Raw genomic sequence first — 19,015 nt, forward strand, 5'->3', positions numbered from 1 at the left:
GTTGATTTTATAACACTGATTTATAACGACATCTGGTTAATATCGAATATCTAGTAAATGATTGGTCTTATTAATAATGTCCGAAAGCAAGTGGTGTTCTTGAAAAAGTTCATTCACCTGAAGCGACTCGAAAGCGAAAGACATATCTTCTTTCTGCTCTGTCGATGGCATTGATCTCCCCCACACACAAAATGTTCCTTCACCCAACGCAGTTTTGCATTGCCTCCGGGATCGGCCAACTTTTGACCAAGAAACGATGTCATTTGGTGACGTCATAGTCACGTCATGACGGCGTTTCGAAGTTTGTCAACCTGTGTCGTCATGATGCTGTCATAAGGCTACGTCATCACACGATTTTTGCCCCACTCCGGTGTGAGCCAATGAAACCAATGCCGACGGTCCTATTTCAAGATTGCTGAGTCATCTAAGGCTTTCGCTTTCATACTAGGGACGTGCGAATGTTTAGAAATTTCGAATAATGAGTGGAATAGCGTTTCATTCGATCTGCACTGGTTTCGAACGGTGCCCGTTAGAAATATCGAATCACCATCACCATCATCATCATCATCATCATCATCATCCTGACTACACCCAACGCTGGGCAAATGTCTCTCCCACAATCTGCCAAATAAAACCGGTATTGTGCCTTCTGCTACCACGTTATACCTGCGAACGTTTTAATCTCATCGTGCCACCTAGCTTTCTGTCTCCGCTGGTCACCCTTAACGACCAGCGGTTATCCTGCCTACGTGCTACATGCCCGGCCCATGTCATTTCTTTTTCGTGATTTCATCTATGATATCCTGCCTCCGGCGAACTGTACACATATGACACCACTACCTTCGACGTACTGTAAAGATCAGGTGCCGAATCGTTAACAAGCCTTCCTACAGATATGGTCTCAAGGAACGTCCCGTGTGCCTCCGAGCGAGCTCCTCTAACGTAATTCACTTTGTAGATATGGCCGTTTTTGTTTTTCTCACCTCGCTGGAGTCGCTGATTTCCGCTGTAAGTTTCCATCCCTGTTTGTAATTCTTGAGAAGGTTTGGAATCATCTTCGCTGAAAAAAAGGGAACTTAAGATTTGAAAAGGCAAAAGTAGACACCGAACTACGCACACACAGGTCCTTAATGAAAAATCTCTCGTTGCCCGCTGTACAGAAGAATACATGTATGCACAAAAAGTTTTAAGTAACGAAGTGAAAAGTGTTCAATTTAACTTGTGATTAAAACACTTACACGATATGAATTTCAAAATACTCGTCATGTTGTTTTGTCATGGTCATACATCTATCGCGATATAATTTCGTTATTATAACACAAGTAAATAAATAAATAAATAAATTACTTATTGGCGACCTGAACATGATCAAAATGTCGGACAAATGTCCACTTTTTTCACTTTTGAAAATGTTATGGCTCACATTGCAGCAATCACACTTCAGATTTAGGCTCATCAGTTTCAGAAACATAGTTACAGAATTACATACAAAAGGACGAGGGTCCCAAAGTGAAATAGCAGTGGGTCTCTCGGTTAATTATACGTAATTGAAGGTGATAACTAACACAGCATGTTCACGATATTATCAATACAATTATGCACGCGGGTTTTGTAAAGTAGCAACTTTAAATGGCATGGTGCATTAGAAAAATTCCTGCGTATGTACCCGAGTGATTTATTGGCATTGTTAGTGACGTATTGAATGTGTGTACGCCAAGAAAGGTTATTCGTTATGTGAATTCCGAGATACCTATACGAGGTTACGTATGCAAGGTTGATGTTATTGATGTGGCCACGAGGTAGCGTCGTGCAAGACTCGTGCTGTACGCCCACTGATCATATCAAAGATCGCATTAGGATCGCATTGCTGCTGTGGACAATGCTTTGGCTGTGAAACTGCAATAATTTTAGATTTAGTTAACCGCACCTAGTTTCAAGCTAAAGTTGCGTTGCATGCTGTGATGAGATGGAACGGCCATTACAGAACGCAGTGAAGGCCCTGCAAATTTTTCATGTCGACGAGCAACTACAAACATTTACACTAGGACGACTAGCATGCACAGATTACAAGAGAGTAGGTTGAACACTGAACCTACGTTCGCTCGCAATAAATATCCGAGGTACCGTCATTACTCGCTAAATAAGTATGTCAAGGTGGAACACGAAAGGATACAACTGATTTTTCGACCGACTTGGTGCTAAGCAGCGCCCATTGAGTTGTTTTATATGATTTCATTTGTTACATATCGTGTTTCATTGCATCTATTGTATCGTTATACCATTGTATCATGATATCGCATTGAGTTCTTGTGTACATATATGCCAACATTGTCATGTATATTAGAGCAAATGTCTTCACTTTAACGTAGTGATGTTAGTAGTGAAATATAGATGTGCCGAGGTGTATATGCCCTGTTACTGGAATGGTATGAAGCCTTTGTGTTCTGTACATGCTGTAAATAATTTTTTTTCTAAACAAGTATGTCCCAAATAAGAATGCAATGGAAGTCTCGCCACAGAGACAACTTTGTCGAACTTTTAATGGCTATCGTAGCCTTCGTCCTATGGAAGCGGAGGGGACTGGCACGCTTGAGGGGACACGCTCAAAGAGCCATGTTTCCTCTGCTACATCGCTTAAGAAACGTAATGCCTATGCATCTCAACGAAGAATTGGTTACGCTGGGAGAGAAGGCTTTCCTTCGGTGCTGGTCTACGCGATTCATTATTGTGAAAAACAACAGTGTCCATGCCTTTCCTCCCCTCTTGAGGAGGTGGGCTAAAGTTTCTACCACTGTGAAATTGCAGTGTGTATTTTCCTTTTCTTCACTCAAAACATGTCTTTTTTGCGCAATATTGTTCTTGAGCAAGAGAGCAAACTGTCCTCACAGGTGAATGCAAAAACATCACCCTACACTGTGAATGACCCGCCTTGTTTGTTCATATAGCCTTACTGTTTATTTAAGTTTAATCATCTCGATTTTCATGAATGTCCTGTCTTTGTCGTACAATTTTTGCATAGTACATCACTGTATGCGCAAATACGTTCTTTTTGCTGTATATAACAGCTTGCATTGTACGTACGCATTGATCATCACTGTCCATTTTTCGGTGTACACTTAAGCTATGTAAAATATATCCGGAAATGAAATTCTCTCAAACATCTGCAGTTTTTTAGTTCCCCACGGGACGGCTCTATGCTCTCCCATGGTAGAGTACATCGTACTCTAAATCATTAACTTTTTCTACACACAGTATGTAACGGAATTTCGCTTCTTGCATATAGTGTAAATAAGCTTTTTTCTAAACAGTTGACTCATAATCAAGGACTAATCGATCGATATGTGGGGTTTGACATCCCAAAACAACCATATAATTATGAGAGACGCCGTAGGGGAGAGATCCGGAAATTTTGACAACCTGGGGTTCTTCAAAGTGCGCCCAAATTTGAGCACACTGGCCTACAACATTTCCGCCTCCATCGGAAATGCAGCCGCCGCATCCGGGATTTGATCCCGCGACCGGCGGGTCAGCAGCCTAATACCTTCGCCACTAGACCACCGCGGCGGGGCTAATCAAGGACTAGGATGGATTTATGCCCTGCCATAGTAGATTACCAAGTGATCTAATTAGTTACTTTTTCTAAGCGCACGTGGTTCTAGAACGACAAATGAATAACCTGTTGTGTTCGGGCAGTCTGGGACATAATGAAGCGCAATGTTTCAAGCGTTATTTTCAAAGAGGATTTAACTGACAAACTTGTGCTTAGATGACGACAATTTGGCAGTTAATGGGTGCAGAAGCGAAATGAGTCTAAATATACCGGGCTAGTTGTACTTAGTTCTCAGTAACCTCCAAGATGGGTCTGGAAGCAGTCCTTGTCAGAGGCGTAGAGTAATTAGGTACATGTGAATTAAAATCGTGACTGTCGAAGTACTACACAAGCAAGAATACTTCATGAAAGAACTTGTTGAACACCGTTGAAGCCTAGTGCTCAACGATGAAGTGACACGAGAGAGAGACATTGAAAAAAATATAAGCAAATAAGTTATTTTTCGAAATCTCGACTATCGTTAATTTGACAGTAGTAAGTTTATTAATAGAAAAGGAAAGGAAATTTAGAATTTTTTTTGTGCCAGAATCTCTGCACACGAACGTCGGCGGGACTTCAGAGATTTCATAGTGTTATTTTTTCGTATTTTGGCCACGTTGGGCCAAGAAAATTTCCCTAACCTGGGTACTTTAAAAGACTCTGACATCGGTACCTAAACGTCGAAATCTTTGGGCAGTTTGAGTGTCCTGCGCATGGAGGGGCACACATGACCAATCATTAGTGGTGGACGTTATAGCTTTAGGATCATTTACTTTCGTTTTAAAGTAAGTGTGGGTGCTCGTCGCAAGTAATACGACGGAGATCCAACTTCCTTGGTGCGCAGATTCCACGAGTAAAGCGAGTATTGCCCACGTCACAAAGAGTTTGCGGTTAAGGCACACCACGAGCGCTGTTGTTGCTCTTCCCTCTCGCTGTTATGTTGGGCTGCACTGCTCTCAAAGTAGATCTGGTCACGAATGAGCTTTGTTTTCCCTGAGGGGACCCGTGCTTAACAGGCTTAACAGGGCCCCGATATGAAAAGTGTGCTTTCAACGACACCAAAGCTTGAGTAGACGCGATATCAGGCTCTGCCCCGCTGTACGGCACTAAACGAGCGTTTCGAACAGACGCAAACCTGGTCGGAATCAGCGGCGCCAGCATTTAGTTCACGATGCGTTGGGACACTGTGTGTTTAGAAGAAGAGTTTAACGATTTGAGTACTCGGTACTCTACTATGGGAGGGCTGAAAGCCGTCCCTGGCGCGCCCACAGCAACGGGTCTTGACCCTTACGATTCTATTTCAGAATACACAACGCGACAAGTTACAGTGCAGGGATCTTCCCTGCACTGTAACTTGTTGTTAAGCGCATCAATTATGTCACCTTTTGTACCAGCGAACGTGCGAAAAGCTATGCAGGTGATAGGAGGTATGAACAGGGTTCAAGGATACTACGACCGTTCGTCAGCACGGGTCACGACCTTTAGTGCCTTTTTTTTTTCTTCGAACGGGAGGCTTAAAAATTTTGACGTGGGGTGGAGGACACAGTGCTACCTCCTAGCTACGTCTCTGGGCGTAACCTATAGAATGAGCGAACGCAGAGTCTGTCGATACCACGAGCCCTGGCTTTCTACCTCCGTTACGCGCACTGGCCCCTCGGCCGGAGTTCACGCCTATGATTCGCTCGCATGCAGTGCTGGCATGTGCACTGTGGCTGGCTTCGCTTGTCTTAACGGGGCTTTCAGCGTTTAGCCTGGTTCGCGGCGGCTGCAATGCACAGAGTGGCGTGCGAAGCCCATGAGCGCTACAAGTTTGTGTGGCAATATTTAACGAACGTTACATTGCTACAGTTGCCGATAGCCAAAACGTCGACCACAGTTGGCATTGCTCTTAATACAAAATTGCACACAGATTGTGCGTTAGGCAGTGTCGTAATGATGATGATTCCACAGCCATGGTTCGTACCCACTCAGGGGGATCGGCCAAGAATCGATGAATTAATTCAGTAAGATTTTTTTTAAGGGGCGAAGCTCCTTATGGCGGCACCCGTTCGTCTCTCATAGTCGTAGTATAGTATTCGTATTGTGTAACCAGTCTTACATTTTGACCTCCAAGGTGGTGCCGGTGAGAGATTTCTTCTGTGCGTTGTTGAACAACGAAAAATTCACAGCGTGTCACGGCGTTAACTAAAAGCCGAATTCTTCTGTCTCTGATTCCCCCTAAGCAGCCGTCGGCATGTACATTGAGCACTATCTGACAAGAAAGGGTTGCTACGTTATACTCGCTGGGCATAACCTCCTTGGTTTTAGAAAGGTTTAGGGAGCGTTGGGCCGCAGTGTCATGAATACAGTGAACTAGTATATAGCATGAACTCGAGGTGGGTAAAGGTGGGAAGCAGACACGAAGCGCAAGCCGTAAGAAAGTGTGCGTGCGCCACCTCTCGTTTAGTCTTTGGAATTTCCGCTGGATGGCGGTGCGTATGCGGAATATATGATGAAAAGATGCGAGATGGTGGTACTTGGAGTGGTGAATAGATGGACGAACGGCCACACAGACAGATGCATGGACGGACTCATGGATGGCTGCACCGACGGATGGATGCATGGACGGACGCAGGGGCGGATGCATGGACGAACGCTGGGACGGACGCACAGACGGGCGTGCGGACGCACGAACAGACGCACGCACGGACGGGCGGATCGACGCATGGACGGTCACACAGACGGACGCAGGGACGGACGGAAGCGAGAACGAATGGACGGACGGATGCTTTGCCCCACTCTCCATCATTCACTCCGTGAATGCGCTGCCATTTTTTTTATATTCAATATCGAAACCACCCACCGGAGAAAAAAAAAGAAAGAAAAAAAGTCACTCCAGGCAGAATGAAAGGATTGCAATAGTTGTTCGCCACTCTTTCAGATCAGGCAGTCATTCATTATCGTCAATGAACTTTATCGTTTTCGCGCCATAGGGTGATTCGCCTGTGCAGTGCATTCAAAATGTCAGCATGTAACGAACTAGCATTCAAAACGTCTTCTTTAGAATACACACGTTTGACGGGCTTCTTCGGCTTCGCGTCGCAGTCGGCTTTGCAGGTTGGCAGGATGAGTGCCGCGAGCAACAATGCTGCGGCGATGACAAGCCTGGTCTCCATTGTCTGTAAACAGAGGGTAGTAGATCGTGGTTCGTTTAAAGGCCGGTTGTAGAGGGTGTACAATATGTCGTGGAACCAAATGAAACGTGCACGCCTATTGCGAGTGAACATCACAAGGCGACGACTAAACGAAAAAGATTTCAGGCTCAGGGTAGACAAGCATCACACACTTGCGCTAAGAGCCGCTCCTCGACATTTAAGAAAGAAGTCATCGATATCATCGGCGAAAACAAAGGTATCGGTTTGGTCACGTATTGGTAGTTTAATATGTTTTGTTTGGCCTTGTTCCATTTCACTAAGCTTACGAGCAATCCTGACCTGCAGTTCGCGAAATTGCGTCCCCCCTCCCCCCCGCACCCAGAATAAAAATACGTTCAATCGTTTCACAACCATGCCAGTACGGACAGAGACGGTCTCTGCGATCAGTAGACGGGATCATTGTTGAAGCGTCTGTGAGCGGCACTTCTGAGGAAATTTAATCACCACCTTTGAATTAGACTAACCATTTACTCTGTGCGATAACTTCACGTTTGATTCAATGGAGCCCCACTCGTATAAGGCCTTTGAATTCGGCGATCACGGGGCGGTCAAAATTTTCTCAGCTATTTCTCCGAAGCCTTTCACTCAATGAATTTTATTGTGTGCAGGACTCGTGCTTTTATGTCTTTCACTTTTATTTCTAACCCTTTGTGCTCTCATACCGGGAGAAAGACTGTTCACGTAAAGAATATTTTGTACGCTAATTCGTAGGGGTGCGCAAATATTCGAAAATTTCGAATAACTAATTGTGCATTCTTCTATTCGACTCAGTATTCGAATCGAATAGCGCATGTTGGAAAGGTTGAATATAGTTTTTAATAATAAACACCGATGAAAAACTTCAAGAAAATGAAACGGTGATTCCGTTTCTTGTTTGGTAATTGAATGGCCAAGATGCATGCAGTACAAAGTATTACGGTACTATCTACGCCTATAATGATTACAGGATGAAGGAGTTTTTGTTTAAACTACAGTGTCACCGAAGTGACAATATCTACGTAGAGGGTATTCATGGTGATGTGTAATCATGATTATGATTTAAATAATGTTTATACGTCTTTTTATTAAAGAGCTGTGGACAAAGTGCTACTTTGAATACTGTTGTCACTGCCGTAGTTAAGCCTCCAGATACACAAATAATATTAAAAGCTCCAGTTGCCGGGAGCTTGCCTCAGTTTTTGTTATCAAGCCCCTTTTTTTGCGGGTCAAAAACGATTGTCCGTTTTTTTTTTCTCAAAGCTTGATAGAAGTTGTTCGAAATAAAATGTGCAATTCATGGGCTGTTTCGAAAATGGTTACACTATCATTCTGGGGCTGCATTCAAAAAGGTAGCCTCGCGATTCAAGAAATAATCGAAAACTATTCGGATTAGAATTCTCTTCGGTTCTAAGATTCACTATTCGCACACACTGTATTATACGCTGAACGGTCATTGCATTGTTGACTTTTAGTACGTTAAGGACGTATAATAATTATACACTCACCGTGTTCGTTGGTTTTACCTACAGCAAGCGAGAGTGTCCGGCTTGCCCACCTCCTTGAAAAGCGAGCCGATACGCCCAAACGCCCCACGCGTTGAAAGTGTGGCTGAGGAAGTTCGATTCGATTGTTTCTGCAGACGATAAGCGGGCAGGCTGTCCGATGATAGTAGATTACACGCAACTCAAGGCAAAATCGTGATTTCGCTCGTGTAACAATGCGCTCTGCTGATTAGACAATCAATCGCCGAGCAAGCAAAACTATGAAAGACATGCCGTCCAAGAGAGAGGACTGAATTGAAGCTCGCGGCTGCTTGAATCAGGTTCAAACTAATTCGAAAACCTTTCGGGTCTTCGTGTGGGGAATAGCGCGAGCGCTCTTTTCATCTCTACCTCCGTCCTTTCTTTTGCCTTTTTTAAAATCGTTATTTCTGGTGTAAGGTAACAAACAGTAAGTATCCTTTCCGGTTAACCCGCCTCTCATGCTCTGATGATAATATTAATTGCCGAGGTCAAATTATTATTATCTGGTGTCTAAAGCCCTGAAAGCACGCTATGATTACGAGAGTCACTGTAGTTGAGGGCTCCAGAAATTTCGACCATCTAGGGATCTTTTCACGAGCACCCAAATTTAAGCACACGGGCGTATAGAACGTTGCCGCCATCTAAATGCTGCTCCTATACTGCCGTGATTGGATGCCGCAACCCATAGGTCAATATGGGCAACTGCCTCTGAGCTTGCAAAACCGAATAGAAGCAAGATAACCAGTCGAGTAGGCATGGATTGAAGAACCACAAGTGAACACTGAAGTGTGTGGTGCCCAAACCTTTTTTAAATCCAGCAGTTAACATCAAAAGCGTGCAAAACTGGGCTAGTTGGTTGATTTTCATGGCAAATGCAGTGCAAAACAAAACAAAAACATCGACACGAGAAGAACAACAACATATGTACAGCGTCAATTTTTATGAAAGGGAACACGGGAGCGCGTGGCCTGCGCGCTCCGGCGCCTGCTGGCAGCGCGTTCAAGCGGAAGTGAGAGAAACTACAGTGTCTTTTCGCGTCATCTCGCGGCGAGCAAAACAACCATTTGTTGCTGATATAGAACGGCAAGATTGCAGCCCCTCCCCATTCAAGGTGATTACCGGCTCTCGCGTAATCGCCTTTGAGGGGGAGGGGGTCGCAATTTTGCCATTGGTTTCATATCAGCAACGAGTAGTTGTTTTGCTCGTCGCTAGATGACGCGAAAGGAGACTGTGGTTGCTCTCGCTTCCGCTTGAACGCGCTGCCAGCAGCCGCCGGAGCGCGCAGGCCACGCGCTCCCGTGTTCCCTTTCATAGAAATTGACACTGTACATGTACGGTATGTGTCCTTGGAAGGGGGAAGGGGCAAATCAATGCTGCATCGTAATGAGGAAGGGTGTGACCAAGCAGCTCAGGGGAACTGCCAATGTGGATTAAATTGGGTGGAGGGCAAGTGCCTTTTTTAACCCCACTGCCAGCGCTGCTAATACGATGCGGTTGGGCAGAAAGGTACTAAATTATATTATTTTCTGCCTCCCTATTACCAGTCCCACACTCCGAATGAACACTTTATTGCTTACGGCTAATCGTTTATCTCAAAGGCAGATAAGTAATATATCGGGTATATTGCCTTCTTTACGTTCCAATAAGCAGGTTCCTCCACTCTCTTCTCCGCCCCCTCCCACGTTTTATTTAGATACTCCCTATCGGAGTGGTGGCTATGATAAGATTACACTTCCTGCAGTAGTTCCTCGAGCGCTCCTGGAGTCGGCGTGCTCTAGATGAGCGGCTTCGATATGGTGCGGCTATTCGCAAAGGCACGGCTTCGGATAACCAGCATGGCGACAGCAATTCATCAATAGTGTGACTGCGGAAACGCCAGTGTACAACCGCCCACAAAAGTTTACGAAACGTAGATTCCGCTGCAAATGCGAATTTCCGCTGTCAATGCTCGGCACATCTAAACTAATGCGGGTAGCTGCGCCGGTAGCAGAAACTACTACAGGCTGAAGCGTCGATTTGGAGGCAACGTTCTCTGACAAACTAGGAGTATAGCTTTCTCGAAAGTTTCATATTTTGCAAATTTTTAAGTGGCTTAGGGAATGCAGTGCTTGAATTTAGGTGCATGTTAAGTTAGCCCCAGGTGATAAGGGCTGCAGCGCGAGCACGGAGGTGCTAGAAGAAACAGATGAAAGGTGAGGCACGGAAAGCAAAGAGGACAACACGAGCGCTAGCCCAAATAGTCATTCTTCTTATTTATTTATATATTTATTTATTCACAATACTGCCAGTCTCCAAAGAGACCATAGCAGGTGGGCACTACAGTATACAGTTAAAAAGAGCACTTAACACTTTCAAGATAGTAAATTGGTAAATAATGTGTAAAAATACAAATCAGCAGCCTTGAAGCATACAATCGGCACTTATGCACGCCATACACACCAAATACAAGTAAATGCTGGTTTGCATGTTACAGAAGAGCAGACATATCAAGGACGCTAAAAGACGTTATTTTCAATTCTTGATAAGAAATCGCACAATGACTGGGCATTAGTGGTGAAAGGGGTTAACAAATTCCATTCGTGGATGGCAACTGGAAAAAAAGAGTATTTAAACGCATCATTGTTACATTTATATTCTAATAGAGTATGTGTATGTTGGTGCCGGGTAGCTCGTGTTTGCGAATATTCAACGTAGTTTGAGACATCTATTTTGAGACATCTATTCTTCAATGCATTTCTAGCCCCAGGTGGTCAAAATTAATTCCGAGTTGCTGACTGTTGCGCGCCTTCTGACAATAGTGCGTTTGTAGCACGTAAAACCCAAGAATATAAGCTTTAAAAAATAATCTTGTTTCTCGAGAAGCGCGAGTCATATAACTCAAGTGTAAACATTACGAGTACGTTCCCTTGCATTCCAAAAGAATCCAAGCACACCGGGTGAAGTAAAGCTAGATGAGGTGATAAGATTAACAAGTTTGTGGGGATAATAGGACCGCGACAAGCCGACGTGGGGCCAGCGGGGGCCATGGAAGGGGGGGGGGCATGCTGGAGCCCGAAACAGAAGAAAAATCTCTGTCCCTTGAAGGAACTCGCCTGTATTTGGTGCCTCCACCAGGAAAGATATTCTAGATTGGAATTGGTTTGATTGGAGAAACATATGGCAGAAGGCTCTGCCTTGTAGTCGCCGTAAGCTGATAAAAAAACAATTTAGTCGCTTTGTAATGGTTGACGTTTCTATAAATATTTTATTATTCGTAATCGTCATCGTCATCCTCTGCTGGCCTGCCTGGTCTTGTAAAAGCCGTAGGCGAAAAGTGCCGAGACCGCCATGCCTACGCCCAGGAATATCATGAAGAAGGACAGGCCCGTTGCCTTTGCTGCAAGGATAACGAGGGCAATCAAGACGCAATGCAAATTTCAACGCCATACGTTAACGTTTTTATACGTACCATTGCTGTGTAGCGCTGTGGGTGCTTGCGCTACAAGACGATCGTCTGCAAACACAAAGCAGAGAAACACGTGAGCGAGCTCTTGCTGTTTCAACCAAGCGAAAATCCATGACATGATGCAGATCCACAAAAGGAAGTTGGGATGAATACAGAAGCCTGAAAAGATTTAAAATTTTTGAACATGAGGTGTCGCTGGAAGCGATATTTTGACAAGCGGACTTTTTTCAAGGCTGCACTTTTGAATCCCACCCACAGTCTTGAAGACAGGTCTTCAAGCATGACGTCTTCTTCGAGAACTTCTATTCTTTAAGGCTGCATTTTCAGTGTTCTTGAAGTCCATCTGCCGGCTTGAAGGCCTGTCTTCGAGCCTGTGGACAGACTTCAAGGGTGCATCCTTTAAGAAGACAAGTCTTCGAGGAAAACGCCATGTTTCAAGACCTATCTTGAAGCTGGCGAATGAACTTCAAGCATGCAGCCGTGAAGAAGACGGCGTGCTTAAAGGCAGGTCTTCCATCCCGTGTACGGACTTCACGGGCGTGGCCTTGAGGAAAATAAACAAACCTTCTTGTCCAAATGTTGCCCCCAATGACTCTCTGGGTTCAAGAATTTGTAATATGAGATACTGCTTAGTTTTGCAGGATGAGATATTTAAGTTGCACTGACATCATGGCCTACAGCGTAAATTATTCTTCATCTAATGAAAGCCGTTTTTCACACCAACTTCCACAGCCCCAAGAAAAAGGACTGAAGAGCAACGCAGCACTCCAAGCAACTGCTTTAAAGTCTTTCTTTTTCATTGACATCTTCTGTTTTTGGTTTTCGGTAGGTGTAGTGTGTCGAGACATCATGAACCACATGCAATGCATTGTCACGTGGGGCATTCAGGTGTCGCTATCAGTATAGGCATGCGGAGAGTTTCCCACTGCGTCGGTGCGATAGAAAAGAAGCCTCGCAATGGATGCATCAATGAAAAAACAGAGTGATGACGTGATTGCCATGCCAACTTGCATATGATACCCAGATTTAAGGGGTGAGTAAACGTGACAATCACACCAATCTGGGAGTGCAACATGGCACAAGGGACTCTAAGCAGCCATTACCGTCAGGAACCTACATGGATGGTCTTCAAACCACGAGGAGACAACTCTGAGAAAAGCAAATGGGTAGACTTGGAACTCAAATTTTATAAGGAAGGTCCTCCCCCCCACCCCTGCGCACGCCTGTGGCAACTAATCGTGTTGCTCCCATGTACCAAAGAAGGACTAACGAGGCTTCCCCGATAAACCGTAGTTGAGAAACTGCAAGAGTTTGCGGACAAAATAGTACTTTCTGACACCAGGAAAGCACAGCGAGGCCACGTGGGCCCACACTCACAGTTTCCCGTGTACGTGTACGAGTTGCAGATGGGTGACATCACGATGCCTTCGGTTCCCTTGTCAGCGTCGAAGAGCAGGCAGTCGCCTTTGCCAAGTTCCTGCTTTCCTGAGCAGTGGTCGAACCTTTCGCAACGGAAAGTGGCCTCCCAACACTGGCGGGCACACTCAGCCTCCGACACCTTCTTGATTGTCGTGCGTGGTGTACCCAGTAGGCGAACGAAGCGTTCCTTGCGGTAGTCGCTGATGTGCTTGCCTACGAAAACCAAGAGAGACATACACGTAGTTAGGTTAGCTTAGTTACCACTTTGTGTCTCACCACTCTAAAAAAGAACAAGAATGACACCCAAAGTTGCTTTGCCAAGGGGCGGTGTCATGTCGTGACGTAATATTATGACATTATCACGACATCATCGATGAAACCGTGTGGTGTAATCTCATGAGGTGATCACATGATTTATTGTTGATTGGTGATAGCTAGACTGATCGCTGAGGTAATACAACACCAGATGGGGTCACGAAGGTGGGAAATGGGGAAAGTGGAAAAGGGGAAGGGTGTCGAAGGATATAATTGTCTGAGAACGTCGCGGTACCACACTGAGTCTCTTGCGAGAGCATAGACTCACACCTGTGCTCTTCTTAGCGTTGGTTAAATGACTCGCAGCGTTAATGATAGGCAATTTGAATTGTTGGACCTAAAGTGCATGAGGGCAATGTCATTGTAAAACAACACACAGAGAAGATTAGCCCTCAGTGGCTATTGGGATGTATGACCATGAAATACACATTCTACTTTTTATAAACCTAAATGCTTATGGCAAGAAAGTGCTAAAATTTAAAGGTAACCGTTATGCACGCTCTAAAAGCAACCTTACTGCTTTGTTCCCCTTGGGAAGCTATGTGCGCCTCCGGGATCACAATGCCACCTTTAACCAAGCAGCGACGCAATGTGATGACGTCATCATGTGGCTTCATGACCATGGAATTATGGCGTCGAACATTTTTCTCTCTCTTTTTTTATTGATATGATATATAAGGAGATGTTGGCGCACCATTAAGGCGCCGGCTACTCCTTAATTTTTTTTTCTCTTAACTGGTGTGTTTTGTCGAGTGGCCCCTTGCGCGAAACACAGCAAGTGGATGGATTTGTACAAAACCACACGTGAGTGGCGTCACTGTTGACGTCATTAGGACATCACAAGGAAGATTCCATCTAGAGCTCACTCGCTTTCACCTCAATTAACTGCAGACTCACGTGTGTAGTGACTGCACTTCTCGGCGTCGCTTCGGTCGAGGTCTGCCGGGTCGCTGACCTCGAGGATGTGCCTGTCCTGCAGGCGGCATTGAGGCTTGCCCTTGCGTGGCCTCGTGCAGAAGTCGAATGCCTTGCAGGAGAACTCTTTCTCGTTCAGGCACATGGCGGCGCACTCACCCGGCTGGCTCACGTTGGCGTACTTGCGGGCCGCGAACGAATAGCAGATGCCGGGCAGTTCCTCGAAGCTGCTCTCGAAGCTCTCTACGTGAAAGAGTGTAACAAGGTGTTTTGGCATAATGTTACAGAAACTACGAAAAAACTACGAGAAGCCATCAGACGTGCCGTTGTGGTAGCCACCGGGCATGACCTGACAGCCATCTACACTTGGGAAACCGACGGCTTTCCGTATAAAGTTGTTCACTGCTACTCACTGGTGAACACGCTGCAATCGGACTGGACCTCCGTGTCCTGGGCCGCTGGCTTTCGGGCCTCGGTGGTAATGATGCACTGCTTGCTGACCCGGCAAGTCGAGAAGGCGAAGCAGTCCTCGCGGTCGCGGCATATGTCGGCGCAGTCCTGCGTCTCGAACGAGCCCACGTACATGCCGTACGTCGTGGTCGTCGTAAGACGTGAGCCCACGCCGTACTCAACGAAACCCTCCGGTCGGTAAAAACCTGCAAAGAAAGAATATTTATTCATTCTTGTTCGTCTCGATGGACGAGTGGCTAGGGTGCTCAGCTGCTGACCCGGAGGTCACGGGTTCGATCCTGGCCATGGCGGTTGCATTTTGATGGAAGCCAACTGGCAGAGGTCTGTGTACCGTGCTATGTCAGTGCACCTTGAAAAACACCACATGGTCAAACACTATACAGTGATTGACCATATGGTCAAACAGACGCTGCAGTGGACCATATGGTCGAACACCATATGGTGCACTACGGCGTCTCTCATGATAATATCGAAGTTTGGGGACGTAAAACCCTGTAGTCGTTTACAACATAAGAATAAACGTAAGCTCCACCTGCAAACGTAGCTCTACCACACCGAGAAATCCAATCACATTTGCTCAATGACATTTGTGTGACGCCAAGTTCCGTTCGCGCATTTTAGATCGGTGGATTTGTCATAAAGACACACGTTGGTGCCGCTGCTTTTCGATCAAGAAACGTTGACTTCCTGCGCAATTTCCGCACAGATTTAGATTAAGTTACTCGGATGCAGACCCGCAGGTCGTGGGATCGAATCCCGGCCTCGACGGCTGCATTTTCGATGGAGGCGAAAATGTTGTAGGCCCGTGTGCTGAGATTTGGGTGCACGTTAAAGAACCACAGGTGGTCGAAATTTCCGGAGTTCTCGACTATGACGTCTCTCGTAATCCTATGGTTGTTGTGGGACGTTAATCATCACATATCAACCAATTTCGACGTCACTCTTTGTCAAACGCGATGTTTTAAATAAGTACTTCCAACTTTTCATTATTATTGCGCGTAGTATTTGTGTTAGCAGCAGAAAATCACTTATGTTTGCAATGGAAACCACGTAGCATGACTCTCGCGCACACATGAATGACATGTCAGCAGAAGTTTTGGGAGGGGCGCTCATACTTTTATTTGTATTTTGATTTTTATTCTTAGGTCCCAAGTGATTATAGATATTATTATAATCATTCACTCATTCTTTGAAGAACGTGAACAGGAGTATTCCGCAATAAATCATATACAAAACTCACGTGTTCCTTGCACATTCGCCTAAAACGACTCAAACGCGAACGCTATCTTCTTCGTCTTTATCTTGTGAGATGTATTTATCCTGCCCTGCGCTCCTCCAGCCGTTTTCTGCCCCTAACGCGGTTTTGCATTGCCTCCGGGATTATCCCGCCCCGCCGCGGTGGTCTAGTGGCTAAGGTACTCGGCTGCTGACCCGCAGGTCACGGGTTCAAATCCCGGCTGCGGCGGCTGCATTTCCGATGGAGGCGGAAATGTTGTAGGCCCGTGTACTCAGATTTGGGTGCACGTTAAAGAACCCCAGGTGGTCAAAATTTCCGGAGCCCTCCACTACGGCGTCTCTCATAATCATATGGTGGTTTTGGGACGTTAAACTCCACAAATCTAATCTAAAATCCGGAACTATCCCGTCTTTGACCAAGCGTTGAGGTAATGGGATTACGTCATCACGTGACGCCCCGTTATGTGACGCCATAGTGACGTTACGCTGGCGTAACAACAATGGCAACCTGTGGCGCCACTAGTGCGTCAAAAGGTGACGCCATCACATGTTTTTTTTTTTGCTTCCCAATAGTTTGGCGCTGACGGTCTCTTCGCACGGTTGATGACGCATCTGAGGCTTTTGCCTAAAATGGGCCTTACACCACTTTTTGAACATTATGAAAAAAAAAACATTCTGCTGATCGCTAGTCAAGGCTCCCGTGAGCACGTGAGCCAAACATTAAAAAGCGCATCACGCTACAGGGTACTTACGATTAAACTTCAAAGTTATTCTCTCTACATTCGAAGCCACACACCCAAAATCAATTGCGCCGCAAACCAAATATTTGACTGACGTGAACATCGTGAACTGCATAGTTACCGTGGCCGCCGCGGTGCGCCGCGACATTCTTGCGCTGCGACACGTCCCGGTGTGGTCAAATGAGCTATGCGCAATGTTTACACGTTGGCCGCACGTACTTTCAAAGAAGAACAGAGAAGAAAGTGTTCCCTTTGATTCCCCTCTCCCCTGTGTAGCTTTCTGCACGCTCGCTGGTACGAGAGAAGAGAGAACGCTTTCAGGGCGCGCGACAAATTCATTCCAATATTGGGCAGTTCCACAACCACACACGAGCTATGGTATTCAAGCACTTTTTGACTGTCTTCACTCAGCACTAAACAAATACAAATTATGCAACGAAGATATAAGTTATGTTTCTAGAAAGCAGTACTACGGCAAATATTATCAATTTTAAAGCATGTTTACCATTCATAATATCAGTTGAAGTACTGATTTTTATCAGTTTGCTCTGTGTGTTGCTATCTTAATACTGCAATAAGTGGAAGTTCTTCGCCATGTTGCTGCTGTGACTGTATGGGGAGGTGGAACCAGCTTTTTGCTGTTCAATGAATGTTTTGTACCTATGGGGCGATACACTTCAAGCTTCGTACTTGACGGACTCTACAATCTTTTGCGGCAGTCGATTGGTGGGGAATTGAGCTCCGATAGCGAGGTCGTTTTGTGATTTCTTGAATAAGTGTTGCAAGACGCGTTTAATTAAACATATATGATCGTGCGAGTTACTCACCCTTTTGATGTAGATGCCTGAGTGCGGGATCTTTCTCCCCGAACACGTCACGAAGTTCCCCGGTGGAGTACTCCATGGTTTCGGCGACGAGTGTGGACACCTGAGATTAGATGGAACCTTGCAAGGATTTCGTCATCGCAAGTGAATAACTTCGCGTGGTTAATAGGCGTTTGTGAATAGTGAATTTTAGGTTCGAGAAAAATGGGAGGTTACTCTAGTCCGTCGATAGTGTCATTGCGGCCCTGCGGATTTCTCCTGGGTTAGTGGGTTCAGGGCGTAGCAGCCTTACTTTGCAGTGAAACCACTCTTTCATTGGCGTGAAGTGCGGCAAAACAACAGACCTTTTCCGTAAGCTTTTAATACTTGCCCAAGCTAGGCTTGTGTGAATAGAGAATTTCAAGTTCGAAACGAATCCGAAGCGAACAATGACTTTGTCGAACAATTTCGAATTAAATTCGTATAGTATATATCACATAACGTCACGTAAAATGAGTATATTTGTCATAATCAAACTAATCTGCACACTATACTTAAATTTAAGCAAGGCATGCGTAAATGTCATTCTTTTTGCTTCAAAGGAAAGTGGAAGTAACATTGAATAGTTGCAGAATTTGACTTTCGGTAGAAGTGGTAGCCTGTTAATACGTTATGTTTAAGAATGTACTGTACTTAGAGCATATAAGAAGCTATAACAAGCTTTTTAACTTTAGAAACTAAGGAATAAATGTGGTGGTAATTTGTTCATTTACACCAGAAGTCGGGCGTCGTGGCAGTGGGGATTTCTTGGCAACAGGTGCATTCACTGCATAGTATTTTTATACTGCAGTGGAACCACCTTACAAGGGTTTACATGGGGATTATTACACACTCATTTGTTCATTGCGAATGTTTCAAAAGTTCCAGTGAATAAAGTATGAATTGTAGCCAATGCAAATATTGTAGTATTCGTTTGAATATTCAAAGCGCTCGAACATTCGCACAAGTTCAGTGATTACGCGTCTCGGAGGCGCGCATAACAGATGAGATGCCTTACATAAGATGCTCAAAGAACACAATGTATAGCTTGAAATTAAGCGTTAATAGGCGAGTGCGTTGAAAAACTTTGTTACGTTCGTCAGTTATTGTTATGCTTGCCCTATCTTGATTTTCTTTCTTCATTTGCTTTTAACCTTTGACCTTTGCTTCTCATATATAAAGGATGTATATTTCATCAGGCGCAGAGTGAGGGCGTGCGAGAGAGACCGTAAATAGTATATTCATATATAAATACAGCAGAAAAAAAAGAAGAATATTTGTCTATAGGCACGCAGATATAGAGTGGTAGGGATATTATAATATAAAGGAAGATAAGGGAAGATCAAT

At 45.1% G+C, this 19,015-nt stretch overlaps 3 protein-coding genes across 4 annotated transcripts in view; 1 reads left to right on the forward strand and 2 right to left on the reverse strand.

Annotated features, from left to right (window-relative positions):
* Window positions 1–8,396, reverse strand: part of LOC119164920 (uncharacterized) — a 62,177-nt gene extending 53,781 nt beyond the window's left edge. The window contains exons 1-3 of the mRNA XM_075873303.1: window positions 8,268–8,396; window positions 6,642–6,747; window positions 984–1,060 (exon numbers count right to left, since the gene is read on the reverse strand). Coding sequence (XP_075729418.1) covers window positions 984–1,060; window positions 6,642–6,744 — 180 coding nt within the window. The 5' untranslated portion in view covers window positions 6,745–6,747; window positions 8,268–8,396. The remainder of the gene's footprint in view (window positions 1–983; window positions 1,061–6,641; window positions 6,748–8,267) is intronic.
* Window positions 1–19,015, forward strand: part of LOC119165617 (glutamate receptor ionotropic, kainate 5-like) — a 199,057-nt gene that overhangs the window by 55,212 nt on the left and 124,830 nt on the right. The gene's annotated exons all lie outside the window — the stretch shown is intronic.
* The window catches only part of LOC119163596 (uncharacterized), a 41,261-nt gene continuing 33,745 nt past the window's right edge, over window positions 11,500–19,015 (reverse strand). For both annotated transcript variants that reach the window (XM_075873304.1, XM_037415626.2), the window contains 6 exons: window positions 17,654–17,753; window positions 14,793–15,035; window positions 14,362–14,622; window positions 13,108–13,362; window positions 11,734–11,778; window positions 11,500–11,661 (listed from right to left, as the gene is read on the reverse strand). In XM_075873304.1, coding sequence (XP_075729419.1) covers window positions 11,552–11,661; window positions 11,734–11,778; window positions 13,108–13,362; window positions 14,362–14,622; window positions 14,793–15,035; window positions 17,654–17,753 — 1,014 coding nt within the window. In that variant the 3' untranslated portion in view covers window positions 11,500–11,551. The remainder of the gene's footprint in view (window positions 11,662–11,733; window positions 11,779–13,107; window positions 13,363–14,361; window positions 14,623–14,792; window positions 15,036–17,653; window positions 17,754–19,015) is intronic.

This window comes from Rhipicephalus microplus, chromosome 9, assembly GCF_043290135.1.
Source record: "Rhipicephalus microplus isolate Deutch F79 chromosome 9, USDA_Rmic, whole genome shotgun sequence".
In the NCBI taxonomy this organism is placed as follows: domain Eukaryota; kingdom Metazoa; phylum Arthropoda; class Arachnida; order Ixodida; family Ixodidae; genus Rhipicephalus; species Rhipicephalus microplus.